This window comes from Trichechus manatus, unplaced genomic scaffold (genome assembly GCF_000243295.1).
Source record: "Trichechus manatus latirostris isolate Lorelei unplaced genomic scaffold, TriManLat1.0 scaffold00021, whole genome shotgun sequence".
Lineage (NCBI taxonomy): Eukaryota > Metazoa > Chordata > Mammalia > Sirenia > Trichechidae > Trichechus > Trichechus manatus.
The window spans coordinates 2,494,351-2,516,771 of record NW_004443957.1 but is presented as its reverse complement, the minus strand read 5'-3'; the positions used below and the strand labels follow the sequence as shown (position 1 = coordinate 2,516,771).

The 22,421-nt window shown below is 36.2% G+C and overlaps 1 protein-coding gene across 4 annotated transcripts in view; it reads right to left on the bottom strand.

The window, feature by feature from the left end:
* ERO1B (endoplasmic reticulum oxidoreductase 1 beta) overlaps positions 1-22,421 on the bottom strand; it is a 73,113-nt gene that overhangs the window by 17,809 nt on the left and 32,883 nt on the right. For all 4 annotated transcript variants that reach the window (XM_004372795.3, XM_023727991.1, XM_023727992.1 and 1 more), the window contains exons 6-10: positions 12,708-12,781; positions 7,366-7,486; positions 7,181-7,227; positions 3,995-4,006; positions 1,466-1,492 (exon numbers count right to left, since the gene is read on the bottom strand). In XM_004372795.3, coding sequence (XP_004372852.1) covers positions 1,466-1,492; positions 3,995-4,006; positions 7,181-7,227; positions 7,366-7,486; positions 12,708-12,781 — 281 coding nt within the window. The remainder of the gene's footprint in view (positions 1-1,465; positions 1,493-3,994; positions 4,007-7,180; positions 7,228-7,365; positions 7,487-12,707; positions 12,782-22,421) is intronic.

The window sequence follows — 22,421 nt, the reverse complement described above, 5'->3', positions numbered from 1 at the left end:
AAAAAAAAAAAGTTTACCTTAATAATGGCCAATATATGCACATAAAAACCTGTGCCATCGAGTCAATCCCAACTCATAGCAGCCCTATAGGACAGAGCAGAACTGACCCATAAGGTATCCAAGGAAAGGCTGGTGGGTTCAAACTGCTGACCTTTTGGTTAGCAGCTGTAGCTCTTAACCACTGCGCCAACACCACCAGGGCTCCATATGCACATAGTTCATTAAAAATAAAAGAGAAATCATGTTCATAAAATAACATGATGGACTAACAAACATAAAATAGGATTAACTACTTAAAGTTGAACTCTGTAGATTTCCATATGAAGTTATGGCTATGAAATATCAATCTTCCTATATCATTCAACTTGTCTTTCATCAATATATTTTAATTTTTGGTTTTATGAACTAATGACAATTTGCTAAAGTAAATTTTTAAAAAGTATCATATATCCAGTTATTAATCAAAGGTGTCAAAATTCGAGAATATTTCAGCTTTCCATTAATAACTAATATTTTCAACATTGGAAAATATGAGAATACAAAAGTATAGTCATGTGTCACTTATGTCCACGATATGTCCTGTGAAATAGGACACCATGTGATTCGGATGTTGTATGAGCATCTGGGTCCATGGCGCTCCCGGGCACACTGCTGTGTGGCGTGTGGCCCGGGCAGCTCCCGCTACAGACATCTTAGGTGAGCGCTTGGCCAGCCTGGTGCACCGCCCTGCAGGCCCATGAAGGTCATGGCAGGGAGGCTCCAGGCACAGGCCTGTCGACCTTGGGTGCTCAGGAGCAAGAGCGGGTGCCCACTCCTCTCAATGGCAGGGCACCTGTTCCTGCAGGTGGGGAGCAGCAGGACAGGCTTGCTGCTGAGTCTGGCTGTGGGCATTCCCTAGGAGGGTGTGCCCGGACTGCAGGTGTATATGCGGTGGGACACTGCCCAAATGGACTTTATAGGGCGCATGACTGTATACATTAGGATCTAAGATAGCTTTATCCTTTAGTTAAACAGGTTTTGATTATATTAACATGTGCAAATATGTTTAAAACCTTCTGAATTCAAATTTACCTTCCCTCGATTTTAGATATAAAAAAAGTACTTCCTTCCAAAATGAATGTCTCTACTTTAAAAACAGATTTGCATACTGGTTACTAGAAAAGTATTTTAGATGAGTACTACATACAGAATGAAAATAAGACTGGGAAGCAGTTGTGAACACCTGAGGACAGTACCTGGCCTGTATATTTTTATAACACTGGTTTTTGGCTAGTCAATATCCTCAAAATTTTCAAATAATTTTAGCCCAAAATATAACAACCTTAAAGCACATGTTATTTTCTTCCAAACACTAAGTCAGCTGTCTAGGTAATGAAATCCTAAAACTTACAAAAATTTATTAACTAAATCAGTGCATTTTTTTTACAAGAAGCCAATATATTTAGAATGCAGACATTAAGTTTACCTTCTAGCCATGTGTAGAATGATTCTCCTAAAGAACAGGGAAAGAACTGGGTTAAAATATTTAAAATGGTCATCTACAAACTAGAACAAATATTTCTCATTATAACATGTTAAGGAGTATCTCTAGAAATTTCTACTGATTTGTGTAAAGTGGAAAAACAGACATATGGTTTTAGAAAACATAGCCTATGAGTAATTTAAGTAATACTGGGAGAACATTCTTATACATGATATTTTGACTATTAAAATTTTTGAGAAAACACTATATTTCAGTCAAAATATTAAGTAAATCTTATCCATTAGAAGGCTTAAATATCCAAAAGCATGGGGGAGGATAGTTCAATAACCTTAAATTTGCTTTTGATGATAATAACCATTAGCACTTTTTTAAAAAATTTCCAAAACAGATACTGAATTGTAATACAAAACTTCAGTTATTAATTATCCTATGTTTCCTGAATCAATAAAACTAGGTGTGTATCCTCAATTATCTAAGACTACTGAGTTTCAAACGATAATAAGAAATCTCTTAATTTTCAAGACAATCCTTCAGAAAAGGTGAATAAAATAAGGAGGGGCTTGACTTATCTGTGCACTAATGTTAAAGGAACTATTCCTGGCCCGATAGTGTTCTTCTGAGTTTAAAAAAAAATAAAAAGATGGCAGTCAGTAAGAATCAATACTCTTAATGGATTTCCTAACTAACCTATCCTTATCTTATTAATACTTGTTTTAATTGAGAAAAGCATGGTAAGAAAAAAGCAACACAGAGATGAGCTTAGCAAGGAGTCTAGGGGATAAATTAGATAGTGGGGAATTTCTTTTCCTCCTGAGAGTCTTCACACTTTGCAAAACAGCATAAACATCTTCTTATAGATTCATTCATTCAACATACTCTTAAAGATCACTCATCATTATATAACTTGTTTACTCAAAAAACATCAACTGTCAACAGGATAAGTCTAACTCCCAAGGTCCTCAATAATTTTCTCTCTACCTATCTTTCTAATTTTAACCATCCCTGTATAAAAGTTGAAGGTCCGTGGATGGCACCAACCATTTGCTCTCAGCTACCAACCTAAAAGTTGGCTGTTAGAACCCACCCACAAGTGGTGCAAAAGAAATGCCTGATGACCTGCTTTCATAAAGATCACAGCCAAGAAAACCCTATGAAGCAGTTCTACTCTGTAACACATAGGGTCGCCACAAGTAGGAATCGACTCGAAGGCAACAGGTATTTTTTGTTTGTTTTTAAATATAAATGTCTTTCCTACTGCTAGATGGATCTACTTACTGTCTTCTCAAAGATGCTTGACTTTTCCTTTCTCAACTCTTCCGTTCATGCTATTTCCTCCAACCTAAATCTGTCCGTTATTAAAAATTCATCTCAAATGCCACCTCCTCCATTAAGTTTTCCTAGATCACTCCAGTGAGGTACAATTTGTTCCATCTCCAAAAAGCTGTATCATCTACTGTTTGTACATGTATATAGCACTCATTTATTTCATTATCATTATTCAGGTATAAAACCAGCCCATTGCCATTGAATCAATTCCAACTCATAGTGACCCTATAGGACACAGTAGACCTGCTCCATAGGGTTTCCAAGGCTGTAAATCTTTACTGAAGCCGACTGCCACGTCTTTCTCCCACAGAGCAGCTGGTGGGTTTGAACCACTGACCTTTCGGTTAACAGCCAAGCACTTAACCACTGCGCCACCAGGGCTCCTTTATTCAGGTATAGCACTTATCATTTCTGCTATCTATTGTCAGCTCCTGAAGGGGAGGCATCACGTTTCATACTTCTTTCTATCCTTCACAAAGCCTATCAAGTGCCTTTGAACATAGATAAATAAACACCCATTTGAAATAATTATTTTGGCTGTTTTGGGAGCACCTTATGATCCGCATTCATTCAGTAACCAATCGTTGGTAAGTCGTCAATAAATTTTCTAATTTCTTTGAAAATAAAAAAAAAAAGATTATCTACATATACTGAAATGTAAAGATCTTTATATCTAATCTTTTATTAGAAAAAACAGCAGGCTGCAGAATAGCATAACTCATTTACGTAAAACACAGTGTGCACATAAAATATAGACACATACAACATACATAACATAGTTTTAACAGGTTATAAATTTCAAAATCAGTTTAAGAAAATAAAGAGGTCCCAAGGCAAATTATCTGATAAAACTGCCTTTATCAATTTATCTCCATTCCCTCAGAATATATCAAGTAGATTATAAAAACCAGAAAATGGGGAACCTGGAATGCAAACTTAGTTTCTATACTAAAAACTTAGGAAAAATGGAGTTTATACTCTTTTTTAACACAGGATAACTTTGTATTATTAAAAAAAAAAGTTCTTCTTGTTTTTAAATTGTCACCATTTGTTGGTAGCTATTCTCTGAAGAAAAAGAGGAAAAATACTTTCTTTTTAATTAAAGAAAGGAAAAATCAAATTTTGATCATTAAGAACACTTCCTGTATACCTGAAGCAAACACAAACACAAGAGTTTTAACTCACCATCATCTTCTCCTGGAAGAGAGAATAATAGAAAGCATTTTAGAAAATGTCTTACACAGTTCAGATTCCAATTCTATTTAATATGAGATTAAAACTTGCTGTTTGTTAACCTATTAATTTTTACCATGAAGCCTGGTCAGTGGATAGTCATGCTGAAAATGAGGCTTCTTAATAAGAACACAGGCCAAAAAGAGTGCCAGATTTCACCTATGTTTTATACAATAAATATCTGAAAACAACTAAAAATAGTCATGAAGACAACTAGTTTCAATAGTTAACTGACAAATATACAAAGTCACTCTTTTAATCATTATTACACAATCCTCTCTGAACATTATTGTTCCAAGCTGGAATACATTTCCTTTTTAAATAACTGCTCTTCAGTGCATATATATTAATAAGATTATTTTACAAACTCTAATTGGTGAAACCCTCACTGCAGCACTTCAGGACCTCCTACAGGTGAGGAAGAGGCCAGATGGCTGGGCTTGGAGGATCCACAGCAGCTCTGCCTTTTATGAGCTTTATACGTGGGATTCTACGATTTCGTTTTTAGAAAAAAGGTTCTGTTGCTCAAAAACTGTTGAAAAAATGGTTCCAGAAGCCTAACCTCTATGGCTCAAGAACAGTGTGGAAGAAACAGTTAAGAAGATCGAAGAGCTGTTAATTGATAATTAACAGTGTGTCATTTAATTACTTCATGGAATACTCATTCTCTCCTTTACCTAGTCTTGTTTCCCTCTTTCATTTTTCTTTCATTCTTCTTTTCTCCTCTTCCCTCCCTCTACCATATTTTTACGCAAATAATGCACACCTTCTACATTTGTTTGCCAACTGCACCCTCCCCACACAAGGTATTTTTGTAAGGGTGCTAAGCTAATTTTCTTTACAGCAACATGTTTAAAAAATTGGCAGAGCAACGCTTGTGAAAACATCTTGCGGACTTGCTGGTTTTACTGAATGAACAATTTTATCTTCTGCTTTAAAAGTAAGTAATCATAGAAAAGGTCTGGAAGAATACCTTCCAAACCCACACTATGGCACAGAAACTGTGTGGAGGCAGAGTGGGGATACTAGCGGGGAGGGGGAAAGGAGAGCTTTCCCCTTTTTTACATTATGTAACTTTTGTATTGCTTCAATTGTTATAAAATTTTGTATAATTAAAACATTTAAGCTGAAAACAGAAAAAGATGATATATACTGAGATATAAAGATCTTGTATCTGATATTTTATTAGAGAAAAGGGTAGGCTGCAGAACAACGTAACCCAATTTATGTAAAACACAGTGTGCACAGAGAACATCGAGACACATACATAAATATGTCCCCTGTATTTTCATGAAAATGTCTGGAAGAGTACACAGCAAACTGCCAACAATGAACTTTTTACTTTATACAAATTCCATTGTGTTTGATTTTTTATAACAAAAATTTATTATTCTGAGAACACAGAGACCTTAATAAGATGAAACAGAACATTTAACTTAGTTTCCTTTTTTACTTATTTGTTACATTCCATTTTTTCCGCTGTGAATCAGTGGCTCAGCTTAATAAATAAAAGATTTCCTAACCCTGATTTATATGAGGAAGAAAACCAGCTTCAAAAAAGAAATGCATTGGAAGCATTTATTTTAATTAAAAGTAGTGGTGAAGACAGATGTGTGCAAAAACAAAAATTGCAAGGCCGTTTATCCCAATATTCTCTATAATTTGGAACAGTCTAAATGTTTAACAACAGGCTCCTGTTTAAAGAAATTATGATACATGCATATGATGGCCATAAAGAGCATGCTGGGAAGAATATCTGATGACCTGGAAAGTGGACACAATATGCATGGTAAGAAGTAACAAAAGATTGTGTTTCCATTTTTATAAGAAAAATCTTTGTTTTTTATATACACACACACACCCCATCCCAGACAGGATGATCTGATTTCTGACAAGCAAAAAGAAAGATGTAAAATACTGTTAAATTATTTTAATGCAATTAACTTTTTAAAAAAGTCATTATGAGGTAAATGTAGCAAAAGAGACAAAAGATATGAAACCATGCACTCCTTTTCCATGACCCAATTCCCTTCTCTAGGCAGTTTCAGCATGAATTTGAAGAAGAATATTTGCTACATTGTGATACAGTGAGCATCTAAGAGTAGTCCATCCATCCAAACTTTCCAAGTCTATCTCAGAAAGGCTTAAAGATACAAATCTAAACCAGAAAATTCAATTTCTTAAATCAATCTTGGTCTAAAGAAAACACTGAAATGGCAGGTCACTTTCAGGGTTCCTCACTGAGAACAGATTGAAGATGTGCCCAGTAGTTTCATACTGAACAAGCTCCAACAATACCTAAATGATACAAGGGTTAATTAAAGTAAAATGCAGACCTATCAAAACAATAAAGTTGCTTAACGGAAGAATATACTGCTTCAGTTTTTTAATTTAAATTGACTAAGATGAAAAAAAAATTTTAAGTCAGTTACAAACTGTATTTTAAGTGCTCATTAGCCCCATGTGGCAACTGGTTACCTTATTGAACAGCACAGTCTAGAGTACTGCTGTAGGCAACCTAACTTTCCGAAATTTCTCTACAACCTTACAACTCTAAGTGTGGTACATGGATCAGTACCCTGGGCGTACTCAAACGCTTGTTAAAATCTCGGGCCCCACCCAAGACCTACCAGCTCAGAATCGGGTCAGAATCGTATTTTAACAAGGCTCCGAAGTGATCCGTATGCTAAAGTTTGACAAGCACTGCTATCAGCCATTGGTTCTCAAATTTGGCTGCATACTGGAGTTATCTGGGGAGTTTAAAAAATAATGACACCTGGGTCCTATCCCCAGAGATTCTCATTTAATTGGTAAGGGGTAGGGCCTGTGCATCTAGATTTTTAAGAGCTCCCCAGGAAATGTCTGATACATTTGGATTACTCACATACTCTATTTTACAGAAAGCTCCTAGTATAGGGTCTGGCAGATAGATGGCACTCATGACAGTAATTAGGCAAACAGAAAGACAGTAATTACATAGAACACGTATAATACGAAATCTTGATATTTAACTATGAACTAATCTTATACTTTTGATAATTCAAATTAAGCAAAAGTTATTTTTTCGGATATAAGGTTTAGTTACAAAGGCATTTTGTGAACAATCCCTAAAAGCATGAAAATGCACAGAAAACCCACCTCGGCTGGGTGCCAGGGGATTTAAAGGACGATAAACAGATCGAGGCCTGAAACAAAGCGCAAAACCCAAACATAAAATGGTATGGCTTTTATGTGTAATTTTTTTTCCGACAGAAAAAAATACTCCCCCACCTCCCCTCCCCCCCTTAGTTACTCCTCCTCCTTCCCCTACCCCCTTCAGTTACTTGAAACAGTTTTCTTCATAGATGCTGTTCCACACTCTCCACGCAGAAGGCCCTTTATAGCCAGTGTAACGCTCTGGGTTCAGCAATAGGTCTACATATTGAGCAGCTGGAGATCTCTCATCTGACAAGAAACAATTCATAAAAACCATACATATTTCACTATTTATCTAAAATTCAGCATTATAAAGCAAACATGACTACCCAAAGGTTAGAGAAATGCAATGCTTTTTAAGTAATCTCCAACTAAAATGGTACAGTAGTTAGCACATTTGTGACTGTACTTGACCCAGGATTTATAATAACCTGGACAAATTATTTGAGAAAGGAAAAATAACTTCTTTTCCTTTGGATACTTGGTGCGCGTTTAAGTAATGTAACATTCCTCACCTTATTAGAGGCATTAATCATTTCCCAAGTTTTAGCCACTTAGGATTGAAAAGATCTAACAGAATCATAACCTGTGTTAATATTTTATGTGATATCTTCTCTAAGTATATACCTACCTGAAGACATGCTTAGCAGCATTTATTTTTTAACATATGTTGTATTACAGAGATTTCCCTACTACTCTCTACTTGGAATTATAAGTAAATTTAAGATTAAATGTCTCAATAACTTTGTGATTCAAATCTGATTCTTCACAAAGCTACACATGTTCTATTAAAAAAAAAATACATGTTGTCCATTATTTTTACCAATATTAATATACTAAAGAGCTTCCCCCCTCAAACAATACATAGTAGGCACAACTTTCAAAAACTTGTTAAAACACTTCAAATTAAATAATCATTTTTTATGTTGAAACCCAAGTTAGTATTTATTAGATCTCTACTATTTGGACAACATTGTAACATATCTTTGAAGGATACAAAAGATAAACAAAAATGGTCTTAATTACTGAGGCTCACATGTTGAGGTTTAATTATTGAGGGAAACACATGCTTTTATAATTAAAGAAAAACTGTAATAACAATGCTACATAATTGTATGATCATAATGTATATAAGCTCAAGTACCATATATATTGGCACATATGTATTCCTTAATTTGCATGCTTACTGCCTTTGGGTGTCATGGGAGTAAATCAATAGTACATAGGCACCTGGCTTAAAACAGGGGCCAAATATGGTCATTAAACATGCCTCTTCTCTTCATTACCTGACAGTATACTTTCCTGTAGTCAACAATATTCATTGGACATTCAATGAGCATAGATTGGAAATGTCCATAATCATAAGGGGAAAATATAGGGCTAATCCATGCCTTCCAAGAGTTAGCCGGTACTTTCATAATGTAGGGAGAGTACAAAGAAATTACAAATTATCATTATTAAATGGGTTTGTAGATAACTTATAGAAAATGGGAACATGATTTTTCAGATTACAGAAAGAATACTGGCTCTATTTCCAACCCTTGAATTATAAAGATTTTCTACACGTTAAGACACAGAAAACAGCTAATTTAAAGATGGAGAGACAGAAACTGTCCAAGAACAAAGACTGACTCAAGACTTAAAAATAACAATTTAATTTTTAAAATCTTAATTTAAAAATACAAATTATGAGGTTACTAAAAGTATGGCTTTTAGTAAAAACCAATACAATGTTTTAAATTTCATTATCTAATTTCTAAATTATATATTTTTCTTTGAGCTGTTCTTGGATAAATTCATTCACAGCATCTATATGTATATAAACTTTACAAATACTATTAGACACAACATAAACATACATTCACTAACTCATATATATGTATGTGTACAGGAATAAAGAATTTATGTGTGTGTGTACATGTAAGCCTACATGTATGTAGGATCATCTATGAAAGTACAGACTAGACTAGTATCAACCCCTTGCCCCAACAAAACCAACTAACCAATGAATAAAAAACAAAACAAAATGATTCAGATACTAAAGCATAATGATATAAAGTATATTTTAAGGGAGCTGAAAAACCATAAGACAAAAATCATTGTATCAGTTTTTTATAATTACTTTCTTAAGTAAAACTTATATTCTAAATGTTCTTAATGTTTATTTCCTTAACTGAATCAAAAATTATTTCTAAAAAATTTTAAAATTTTTTCATTCTCTTTTTTTTTCAAATTATGATAAGAGTGGGTTTTGTTAACCTATACAAGGATTGACAAACTACAGCCCGGGGCCAAATCTGGCCCTCCCCCTATTTTTATACAGAAAGTTTTGCTGGAACACAGCCATGCTCATTTGCGTAATGTGCTGCTTTCATGCTACGATGGCAGGGTTAAGTAGTCGTGTGGTCTAGAAAGTCTAAAAGATTTAGTATCTGTCCATTTACAGAAAAAGTATGGCAACCCCTGACCTATACGAAGAATTTCATGGAATCCAGAGTGAGGAGTGTGAGAGAATGCAAATACAGGTTGAGCTGTCACCATAAATAAACACACCAGTGGTGTTGCCCACCCTTGCCTATGTGCCACCTATGACACTGAGTTTAATTAATTTGTTCCTAAACTATAATTTCTCTCCATTTGTACAGCCACATCATTCAATGAGATAATTCTCTTTGGACCCTACTATGTCCTCCCCCAAAAATGTTTTCTCTTCTTCCTCCCTCTACAACAACACTCCAAAGCTGTTCTATTTGACCAGGCTAACCATTTATCTAAGGATTCAAAGAATTTCCACGGATCAAAATCCCTGAATCTGTGAACTCATCAAATTGAACTGTTTTTTCCTCCTGCTCAAGTATACCATTTTTCCCAATTGAATTTTCTTTTCACTTTCCTAATTTAGTATTAACGTCATGAGAGGCCACACTGCATCCTCTAGGTTGATAGATACTCCTCCCTGCCTCCTAACCCATATACCTCTTAAAACATAATGGTACCATAGGCCAACTTAGTGCACAGCTTTCTGCTTATGGTCATAGGTAAAAATGTTATGTTATGGACTCAGTATTGAGCCTATAGTCCTCCATCACCAACTTTAGCCCAAATTGCTAACAACTAACTGTGAAAACATGATTCAGTAAGCTGGAGGCTTGAGAATCTATAGTTTATAAAGCTTCTAGGTAATTTCGATATGCCAGGTTTAAAAACTGTTGTTTTAAACAGCATTTTTAATTTATTAATGAACATCTTTTAAGAGGGAAAATAATGCTATTTAGGTTATTTATTAACTTATTACTTCATTCAGCAAATATTTATTGAGCATCTAACATGTCCAGGCACTGTTATAAGCACTAGGGATATATTAGTGAACCAAAAAGTCCAAGCTCTTGCCCTTAAAGGAGCTAACAATTTAGCTGGACGAAGACAGACAACAAACAGACAAATTACTGTCTTGTAATTGTTACTGCTCTAGGGGGAAAAGCCCCAGCAGTGCAAAGGGAGACAGAGTGATAGTGGTTAATACTTTATACAGGGAGGTTGAGTTGCAGGCTTCTCTGATGAGGTGATATTTGAGCAAAATCTGAAGGAAGGAAAAAGCAAGCCATGCATAAAGACAATAACAAAAACCAGAATAGGGCAGGGAAAGCAGCTTAACTAAAAGGACATTAAATGTTAAATTATTTAGGAACCTAATATTTGATCTTAGGGATCATCTTCCTTTCAGGCAAAGATAATACCAACAACAAAACAACAGGAAGCAGGGCAGTGTGAATATATTCCCTAAAAACCTGGGGTGAATATTCTTTCGATTTTTTTTTTTTAATCCACTGAATTTATATAACAGAAATAACTAAACAATGACTCTCAAACTATCTTGGCAGTAAAAAAAAAAAAAATTGTAGGTATAAATCACTGGGACATAGATGAACTTTACTATTCAGAAAAGCAGTGGTAATCCAATTAGTTACATGATCATATATGCATAATAATTACATAAAATGTTAAAATTACTAATATTTTAATTATGTAATTGTAAAAGTCTTAAAGGATCATTTTATATAAATTCTCATAGAATATCTCACTTTTACAATTTAAGAAGCTGATGTTAAAAAAGTAGTTAACACTACATATAAATGACAAGTACTCTAGGACCTAACTTATTTATAGCAAGTGATCCTTTGCAAATGAGTTAATATTTTGCATTAGGCTCCTGTTTACTAAAAGAGTAATATATATTCACAGAAGTAATTTTTTTAATCTGAAAATTAGTTAAGTAAGCACTACTAAAAGTTTTTTATTTTAATAAAAGAATAGGCAAAATAAGAAGCTGGAAAGAAGTACCTATGAGTGTTAAGCACCAAACACAATTAGAATGACAGCCAACAATCAAATGAAAGAGTAAGCAGTGTTATGAATACTTAGGTACAGCAGTCTGCTTTGATAAAACCTTCGCCAGTTCTAAATATCATAATGGGGGTAATTTTATTAATTGCCCATTATTATATCCAGATACCCAAGACATTCTAAAAATTTCCTTGCTGAAAATCAGATAAACTATGGTAGTAACATTCCCAATTCCCACAGTCTTCTTCATTCACCTTAAGTAGACGTTCACTAAAACTGATTCCATTATAGTTTGAATTAATAGTGCAACTCTACATTTGAAACTTTTAAAAAGCAGTATGATCATTCTAGATGCTTTATGAGTTCAATAGAACTTCTGTTGTCTGTTTCCAACCATGCCTGCTTGAATCCTAAACTGCTTTCCACCACCAAAAATATAACCATACCAAGGTAAAAGCTGAAGGGGAGGTCAAATGAATGATTTAAGCCTATTCAGCACAATTATTTAGGAACATTCTCCTTTAGATCAAAATTTTGAGTCACTGCAATTATCTTCTATTAAGAGTGATGGTTACTCTCCTACGTACCCTTCCAGGAGATTCTTGGAAAGTAGGCTGTGGGGAAGTCAAATTAGAGTCCTCCCCAATGCTGGAAGGCATCTTTAGTTTAGTCTGTTAAGACCTTCAGCAAGTACCAGTGTGAACATCTTTTATAATATGTTCACAGACCTATAACTAAGTGGCTTGAATTGAAGTCCACAGGAAATGGTGTGTCATAATGGAAAAGAATACAGGTTCTGGATTCAGTCAGATCTGGGACTGAATCTTGACTCTGCCTCTTACTACTGTATGATCTTGGGCAAGTTACTTAGTCTTTTTGAGACTCAGTTTCCTCAGATATAAAATAATACATATCTATTAAGGTAGCAGTAAAGTTTAGAAATAATGTATTAAAGACACTTAGTGCAGGGCCTGGAATGTAGGCACTCAATAAATGCCATTATGAATAATAAGATCCACACAGCAAAACCCAGGGTATTAAAGCTATAAAAGATTATATTTCCACTGATTTAAATATCTTATAAAAGTGTTAAAGTTCAAATAATTTAATTACAATAGTTTATTACCATCAAGTTCACAAAAGTGATCCTGTGAATCATCATATCTTGCCCAGTCAATGAAAGCTTCTTTGCTTTGATTACTATGGGAAGGAGGAATAAAAAAGAAAAATGATTAAATTTGGAGTTTAAAAATTTAACACTGTATTCTAGTGTAATTTAAAAAGATAATCTGAGGTCAATTCTTTACTAATTAGATGGTGTCACAAATTCATATATTAGTGATTACATGAAATGATGATGAAAACAAGTTATATAAAAAACATTAAAATTTCATGACTGATTTATATTTCCTAACTACATTAAAATTATTATTAGCCCTAGTTTATTAATAAGTACTTTGATTAGAAAATTAAGTACAAATACATATAACATGTAAACACAAAAATCAAACTGGCCTTTTGAATTGACTTAGAAATTGTAAATACTTATATTTTTCCCTGAGGTGGGACCTAACTTTATTTTCAGAATTCTTTTGATTTAAATTGCTTCTATACTTATAGGGCCCAAAATATCAGGAACTGCACTTCTATAATCTCCCCTCCAATGTGGTATTTACTGGTAACATCAAAGTCACTTTTATTATTGCACAACATGCATTTTATATACTGACGTTTTGCATTTAATGAAATCTATGTTCAAAATTTCTAACTTAGAGAACTGACAAGGAACTACATTCATTCAAATAAATTTGACCTACAGTCACTCCAACCTATAGTCATGCTTTCTCTGTCTTGAATATATGTTGGCAGCATCTATCAGAGAAGTATCATTTTCTACCCTTCTTTATTCACTACGCAAAAGGAAACAAACAAGGTTAAAAATGAAGTTGTTTGTGTACCAAGTATAAATTAGGGAATTCTAAATGTGGTACTGCCACAGTCAAGAATTTATTCTGTATTTGAGAAATTGTTGCATTTTTTTCAACTTTATAAGGCTGACTGTACTGTGTGAACTGTATCAATAAATTTTTCCAATTCAATTTACTGTGGGATTTTTTTTCACCTATGGGAAGATATTAACTTAATAATAAAAGTTAATGGGAAAATGTTTATCATAGTTGGCTCAGGTGAAATATATGATGTCATTAAACAAGAATGCCTAAGTTCCACTTACAGTTAAAATGACTACAGTTATGTTTAACCAGATAAGTCTTATGTTGAAAATAGTGAAAAACAAATAAATTGTGAAATAAACTTCTATTTTGTTAGCAATATGACTGACTTTTCAGAACCTTTCTCTTTGAGCATCTTTATTTGATGAGGCTTTGTTGATTATTTTATCTAAAGCCATGGTAGCTGAAAAGATATCTAAATGCTAATACAGCTGTCCCAGTCTGGTTTATAAATGAATTAGAAGGAACCTCAGAGGTCATCTAGCCCAGCTTTTTTTAAAAGTCAGTTTGAGGATGGATGCCAAGTTACTTGCATGAGAGTTTCCTGGACTTAACACAGTACTTCCTATCAAGATAGTGCTGTGAGCTAAAGCTGTAGTCTTAAACTGTGAAAAACATGCTCTAAGAGGGTGCATGCGTACTTTCCAAGGGTATATAGGTACAAAAAAATTTAATGGCATCAATTTTTAGATCCCAAATTTTTATTTGTACTGTTTGCTATTATCACGAGTTCTCCTTGTCTACCTCTTCTTTCACAAAGCCCTTTTCTCACTTAACATAAGAAAAGCATACCTTCCTCTCAACCAGTCATGGTGAACTGCTCTGGATCTGTAAAAACCTCCACGGCATACACATAGCAATAATTCCAGAATTGCTTTGGGGAAGCCTCTTTAATCAAGGCACCATAAACCCACTTTCCTTCCAGTTTTTCCCTGTCTTATATATAATTCTTCAGTTAGGGGTGAAACATGACTTTGTTGTTGTAGTTAGGCACCATCGAGCTGGTTCTGATTCATACCGAACCTACGTACAACAGAATAAACACTGCCCAGTCCCGTGCCATCCTCACAATCTTGCCATGCTTAAGCCCATTGTTGCAGCCACTGTGTAAATCCATCTCATTGAGGGTCTTTCTCTTTTTTTGTTGACCCGCTACTTTACCAATCATGCTGTCCTTCTCCAGGGACTGGTCCTTCCTGATAACATGTCCAAAGTACGTGAGATGAAGTCTCGCCATTCTCGCTTCTGAGGAATACCCTGGCTGTACTTCTTCCAAGACAGATGTGCTCATTCTTCTGACCATCCATGGCATATTCAATATTCTCTGCCACCACCATAATTCAAAGGCACCAACTGTTCTTCGGTCTTCCTTATTCATTGTTCAGCTTTCGAATGCACATGAGGAGATGGAAAATACCATGCCTGGGGTCAGGTGCACCTTAGTCCTCGAAGTGACATCTTTGCTTTTTAACACTTTAAAGAGGTCTTTTGCAGCAGATTTGCCCAATGTAACACGTCGTTTGATTTCTTGACTGCTGCTTCCATGGGCATTGATTGTGGATCCAAGTAAAATGAAATCCTTGACAACTTCAATCCTTCCTCCATTTATCATGATGTTGCTTATTGGTCCAGTTGTGAGGATTTTTGTTTTCTTTATGTTGAGGTGTAATCCATACTGAAGGCTATAGTCTTTGATCTTCATCAGTTAAGTGCTTCAAGTCCTCTTGCTTTCAGCAAGCAAGGCTGTGTCATCTGCATATTGCAGGTTGTTAATGAGTCATCCTCCAATCTTGATGTTGCATTCTTCTTCATACAGTCCAGCTTCTCAGATTATTTGCTCAGCAAACAAATTAAGTATGGTGAAACGATACAATCGCACACCCTTCCTGATTTTAACAACGCAATATCCCCTTGTTTCTGTTCAAACAACTGCCTCTATGTACTGTTTCCACATGAGCACAATTGAGTGTTTCTGGAATTCCCATTCCTCGCGATGTTATCCATAATCTGTTATGATTCACACAGTTGAGTGTCTTTGCATACTCAGTAAAACACAGGTAAACATTTCTCTGGTATTCTCTGCTTTCAGCCAAGATCCATCTGACATTAGCAATGATCTCTCGTTCCATGTCCTCTTTTAAATTGGGCTTCAATTTCTGGCAGCTCCCTGTCGATGTACTGCCGCAACCAGTTTTGAATTATCTTCAGCAATATTTCACTTGCATGTGATATCAATGGTATTTTCAATAATTTCTGCATTCCACTGGATCACTTTTCTTTGGAATGGGCATGTATATGGATCTCTTCCAATGGGTTGGCCAGGTAACTGTCTTCCAAATTTCTTGGCATAGATGGGTAAGCAGTTTCAGAATTGAATTTGTTTGTTGAAACATCTCAATAAGTAATCCCTCAATTCCTGAAGCCTTGTTTTCCTCCAATGCCTTCAATGCAGCTTGGACTTCTTCCTTCAGTATCATCAATTCTCGATCGTACGCTACCTCCTGAAATGGCTGAACATCGACCAATTCTTTTTGGTACAGTGATTCTGTGTATTCCTTCCATCTTCTTTGGATGCTTCCTGGATCGTTCAATATTTTGCCCATAGAACCCTTCAAAATTGCAACTTGAGGCTTGAATTTTTTCTTCTGTTCTTTGAAATGCTGAGTGTGTTCTTCCCTTTTGGTTTTCTAGTTTCAGAAGCTTTGCACATGTCATTATAATATTTTACTTTGTTTTCTCGAGCTGCCCTTTAAAATCAAAATATGTACAGCTGTTTACTTCATCATTTCTTCCATTCACTTTAGCTACTCTACAATCAAGAGTAAGTTTCAGAGTCTCTTCCAACATCCATTTTGGACTTTTCTTTCTTTCCTGTCTTTTTAGTGACCTTTCACTTTCTTTGGTCACCATGAGTCGGAATTGACTCGACAGCAATGGCTTTTGGTTTTTGGTTTCACTTTCTTCATGTATGATATCCTTGATGTCATCCCACAACTTACCTGGTCTTTTGTCATTAGTGTTCACTGTGTCAAATCTATTCTTGAGATGTTCTCTAAATTCAGGTGGGATATACTCAAGGTCGTACTTTGGATCTTGTGGACATGTTTCAATTTTCTTCAGCTTCAACTTGAGCTTGCATATGAGCAACCAATGGTCCTTTCCGAGTCGGCCCCTGGCCTTGTTCTGACTGATGATATTGAGCTTCTCCACTATCTCTTTCCACAGATGTAGTCGATCTGATCCCTGTGTATGCCATCCAGTGAGGTCCATGTGTACAGTCGCTGTTCATGTTGCTGAAAAAAGGTATTTGCAATGAATAAGTCATTGGTCTTGCAAAATTCTATCATGTGATCTCTGGCATCATTTCTATCACTAAGGCCATATTTTCCAACTACTGATCCTTCTTTGTTTCCAACTTCGGTATTCCAATCACCTGTAATTATCAATGCATCTTGATTGCATGTTTGATCAACTTCAGATTGCAGACGTTGGTAAAAATCTTCAATTTCAAAATAGAAATCTTCGATTTCTTAAGCATGACTTTAGAAATAGGTTATTTTGACCCTTGTTAGGATGCTCTGAAATCACATACATTTTACAGTGTAGGCAGCGGAAGTGACAGCAACTTTAATGATCTCATCTCTTCTGTCTCTTAACTAATGTAAAAGAATATATTTGTCTTCATAAAGAAACTGGTGAGAATAAAGCAAAGAGAGTGTAGGTTAAAAAAATAGAATGCAATATGACTTTTCTTCACGTATTTAAGTGTGAAGAATTCTTTTCAACTATCCTCAATACTTGGTTCTCAAAAATTATAAATAATAGAGCAATTGGAAAATCACTTTAAAATATGTATATAAGATCCTCAAGAAAAGAAGTATCTCGGCAAAATGGCCTGGTAAAAAGTGAAGATTTTTTAACCTTCCCCTTGTATATGATACAACAGAAATCCAGAAAGAAATAGCTGGGTTCAAAATAAACAAGATAAACATCTCTGTGGAAAAGAGACTGAAACACAGAATACTGAATGAGGCTGAAGCCACAGACCTGCTGGGGCCCCAAATCCAGAATTAGGCAATGGTTGCTGAGAATGTGGTTCCTGCAGGGCAACAGACAAAAAGTGCTCTGAGTAAAACAGATATATGAGTCAGGCACTCTACTAAAGCCAGTAAAAGTGGGCTTGAAAAAAATGCTCTGGACCACTTACTGGAGCTACAGCTATAGTAAACTGTACACTCAGGAAAGTTGGAAGACTGAAAGACAAAGACTTAGCATGGGACCAGAAAGTGAAGCAAGCTGCCTGAAGGCTCAGTGGCTAAAATAACTAAATGTTCAATATCTAAAATATGTATGCAAAGTCCTCCCAATATTACTATGGGGCAGGAAACCCAAAGTGATCTGGGTCTGGACTGTAGACTGGAAGGATACAGACAAAAACAACTCCAAGGAGAGTAAGCGCAGAGAAAAGAAAGAGGGAGAGAAAGAAACAACGAAAATCACCGACTTTATGGGACTACAAATCCAAACTTAAAAACTTGAAATCTAATGTTAAAAAGATGACCAACAAAAATAAACAGTTAGAACATTAATTCCTTCCAGAGGAGATTAGTTTTTATAGAAGAGTCTCCCAAAATTTAAAATGAGTATACGCAGGATAGTCAAAGAGATAAATGAAGGAAAAACATCCATTAAAAAGAGCAAGAAATTATGGAACAGAAATATGTAGAAAAATAAGCAATAAAGTCATAAAATACCCACTCCTCACTTATCAACACAGTTAGGTTCCGAAGACCACGTCATTATGTGAAAATCGGCTTATGCAAAACACTAGCAATTTACTGTCCCAGCTTACCCTCGTCCCGCTCCCAGCCTTTCTAGCTAGGCAGCCTCTGCCACTCTGTACCTGCGGCGGTCACGGGCTCGCCTTTGCTCTGCTTGCCAGAATCTGAATCCATGCTGCAGGCTGCTGGCTGGGCATCCTCAGCCGCCTGGCATCCCAGCTGGGTTTCACAGTACACTCAGTGCAGGGAACAGGGCAGTTGGGCCAGGTGATGTGCATCGGCCTGGGCAGAGGGCAGCTCCGCAGACTTGAGACAGCGCTTCCACATGAGATGAGGAGGTGAGTACAGGGCGTAAGGTGAGGCACGTGGGGAGAGAGGTGGGAGGAGGGAAAGGAGGTGGGAGCTGGCAGGAGCTGGAGCATGGGACACCTCGTGGGTTCCAGATTAGGGTTAAATACCCTAGGGGCGGTGCCGTCCCTCCCTCTGCACACCCTGGACAATCTACGTATGGTGAGGGTGTTCAGGTCAGTAGGGTCTTTAATGGGCAAAGAGTCGGATAGATTTGTTACTACTGCTGTAAATACAAAATGTCGGAGAACAAGACAGTTGATAAGTGAGGGGTAAGTGTATAAAAAAGAACCAATTAGACTTCTTAGAAATGAAAAAGTGAATGATAAAATTATTTTAATGTTTTAACATGAAAAAAAACTTGACAGATGCAGTGGAAGGTGAAGATACTCTTGGTGAAAGTATTCACTGAGAACCTTAAGAAAGAAAGAGATTAAAAATATGACCGTACAATTAAGATATAAAATAGAGTCAAATAAGAAAGATAAATTCAAATAAGATAGATTCTAACATAGGTCAAATAGGAATTTCAGATGAAAATAGAGAATAGTAGAGAAGTAGTATCTAAAGAAAAACTAAAAAATCAGAAAAAAAAAAAAAAACATTGCCATCGAGTTGATTCCGACTCACAGCAACCCTACAGGACAGAGTAGAAATGCCCAAGAGAGCTTCCGAAGCTACAATCTTTATGGAAGCAGACTGCCACATCCTTCTCCCAAAGAGCGGCTGGTGGATTCAAACCGCTGACCTTTCTGTTAGTAGCCAAGTGCTTAACCACTGCATAGTACAGCTCCTCAAAGAGAAACTAAATGAGAATTTTCCAGAGTAGGAGGACAACTGGTATCCCAAAATTAAAAGTACATTCCAAAGAACCAAGCAGGATAAATAAAAATAAACCAACACCTAGAAACACTTTATTTTTTTTCTTTTGTCAGGGGTATTAATTTAAAGAAACCTTAGGAGACTGGAGAGATTACAACAAAAGAATGACAATCAAACTGATAGTAGAGTTCTCGCCAGCCACCACAGATGCCGGAATACAAAGAAATATCCTCAAAGTGTTGAGGAAAAATAAAAATCAACCTGAAATTTTACACCCCGCTAAATAAATTACCTTCCAAGGGTAAGAAAAAAATAAATACATTTACAGGCCAGCCAGAACGACTATGGTAGGCAGAACAATGGCCCCTCAAAGACGTCCACATCCTAATCCCTGGAACAGATGACTATGTTAGATTACATAGCAAAAAGGAATTAAGGTTGCAGAGGGAGTTAAGCTTGTTGTAGTCAGTTGACCTTAAAATAGGTACATTATCCTGGATTCTGAATAATCTGGATATTATCCCAGAGGTGAGCCCAATATAATCACAAGGATCCTTAGAAGAGGGAAGCAGAAAAGGAGGTGAGAGTGATGCAGTTGAGAAGAACTCAACTTGCAATGGCTGGCTTTGAAGATGGAAGAAGGGGTCTGTAAACCAAGAAATGTGGGCAGCTTCTAGAAGCTGGAAAAGGTGAGGAAAACAGATTCTGCCATAGAGCCTCCAGAAGCAACACAGCCCTGCTGACACCTTGATTTTAGCCCTATGAGACTCATGTTGGACTTCTGGCTTAAAGAGCTGTAAGATAATAAATTTGTGTTGTTTTAGGCCAACATGTTTGTGATAATTCATAACAAGAGCAATAGAAAAGGAATACAATGACAGAAAACTTACCACTCAGAAATTCTTACTGAAAGAACTATTATAAGATATACTCTGGTAAGAAAACTGAACTTAGTTTGAAGGTATGGGATGTAAGATTAAAAAAAAACAGTGAGCATCAAACCAAAACCAAACCAGATGCCATCAAGTCGATTCTGACTCATGACAACTCCAGGTGTATTAGCCAGAAATGTGCTCCACGGGGTCTTCATTGGTTGATTTTTCAGAAACAGATTGCTCAGGTCTTTCTTCCAAGGTGCCTCTGAGTGGACTTGAACCACCAACCCTTCAGTTAACAGCCAAGTTCTTAACCATTTGCACCACCCAGGGACTCCATAGATACTGATACGATGTCAGTAACTTTTACTACCTTTTGACTATAAAAACTAATTTTTTTAAGATAGTACCAAAATACTAGATTCATCAGCAAGTTGGGTAGACGTGGGGTGAGAGAAGTTCAATGCGTACCTAAGGATGCTAGGATCCTTGTCATGTTTGAGAGAAGAGTAGAAATACCAAAAACCTGTAGACTTCACTAGAACATTTTATAATCAGAATTCATATTTAAGGTGTAATGGAACAGAATGTAATGTAAAAGAATAGAAAAAAAAAACATAGTTTCCAAACCAGAAGGTGTAAAGTGGAAGGGATAGGGGGAGAAGGAAGTGGGAGGGAAAGTTGGGAAACGTGGAAAATTTTATTAACCTATCAGAAGGATGAAATGAAGCATGGAGGTTCTACTTCTGGAATACAATCTACTTGGTGAGCTCATTCAGGTTTACGATTTTTAAATACCACCTGTTCACCGAATGCCTCTCACATTTTATCTCCAGCCCACACCTCTCCCCTGAACTTCAGATTAATATAGTAAAACCTGCAAAAGCCAGATCTTGTGTAAGGTGGAAACTTGTCAGAGAAGGAAAACTCAAATATTTTCCACTAAAACGAACGACTAAAAAGTGGTAAGACTGCACCCTGTCAAAGGCAGAAAACTTGCGAGACCCAGAAAAACAAGGCAATCCCATTGAGTTCCAGCTCTCACAGGTTTCACTGTATATCCAACTACCTATTCAACATCTCCAATTGTATCTCGTAAACCAAAAGCAAACCCATTGCCACTGAGTTGATTCCAACTCATAGTGACCCTATAGGACAGACGAGAACTGCACCACAGGGTTTCCAAGACCATAATCTTTACAGAAGCAGACTGCCATATCTTTTACCCACAAAACAGCTGGCGTGTTTGAACCGCCTACATTCCAGGTAGCTGCTGAGCACTTAATCACTGTGCCACAAGGGCTCCTCTGGATCTCATAGGAGGTGCAAATTTAACAAGTTCAAAGCTGAACTCTAATTTTTCAACAAACTTGCCCCTCCTGCAGCTGTCCCCAGTTCAGTAAATGGCAATTCCATTTTTCTAGTTCCTCACGCCTAAACCTGGTAGTCATCCATAGCCGCTCTCTTTTTTCACGCCCTACATCTAATCTCTCAGCAAATCCTGTCAGCTCTATCTTCAGAATATATCCAGAATCTGACCACCTCTCATCACTTGAACTACTATTACCTGGTCTAAACCACCATAATGTCTTATCTGGATTACTACAATAATCACATAACCAGGCTTCCACAACATACCCCATACTCCTCTACTCAAAATCCTCCAATAACTTTTCATTCTACTTCATTTAAAAGCAATACTCATTATAACTGCTTTCAAGGTTCTACAAGACTTTTACCTCATCCCCCTCCTCTAGCATTTTCTACTACTTTGCCCTTAATCACTGTACTCCAGTCACACTGGTCTTCTTATGGTTCCTCAAATAGTCTAGGCATGCTCCTGTCTCAGGGCATTTTCACTAACAGTTATGTGTGCCTGGAATACTGATCCCCTAAATAGCCATATGACTCATGCTTTCATCTTCTTTTTTTTTTTTTTTTAAATATTTTATTGTACTTCAGGTGAAGGCTTACAGAACAGATAGTTTCTCATGTAACAGTA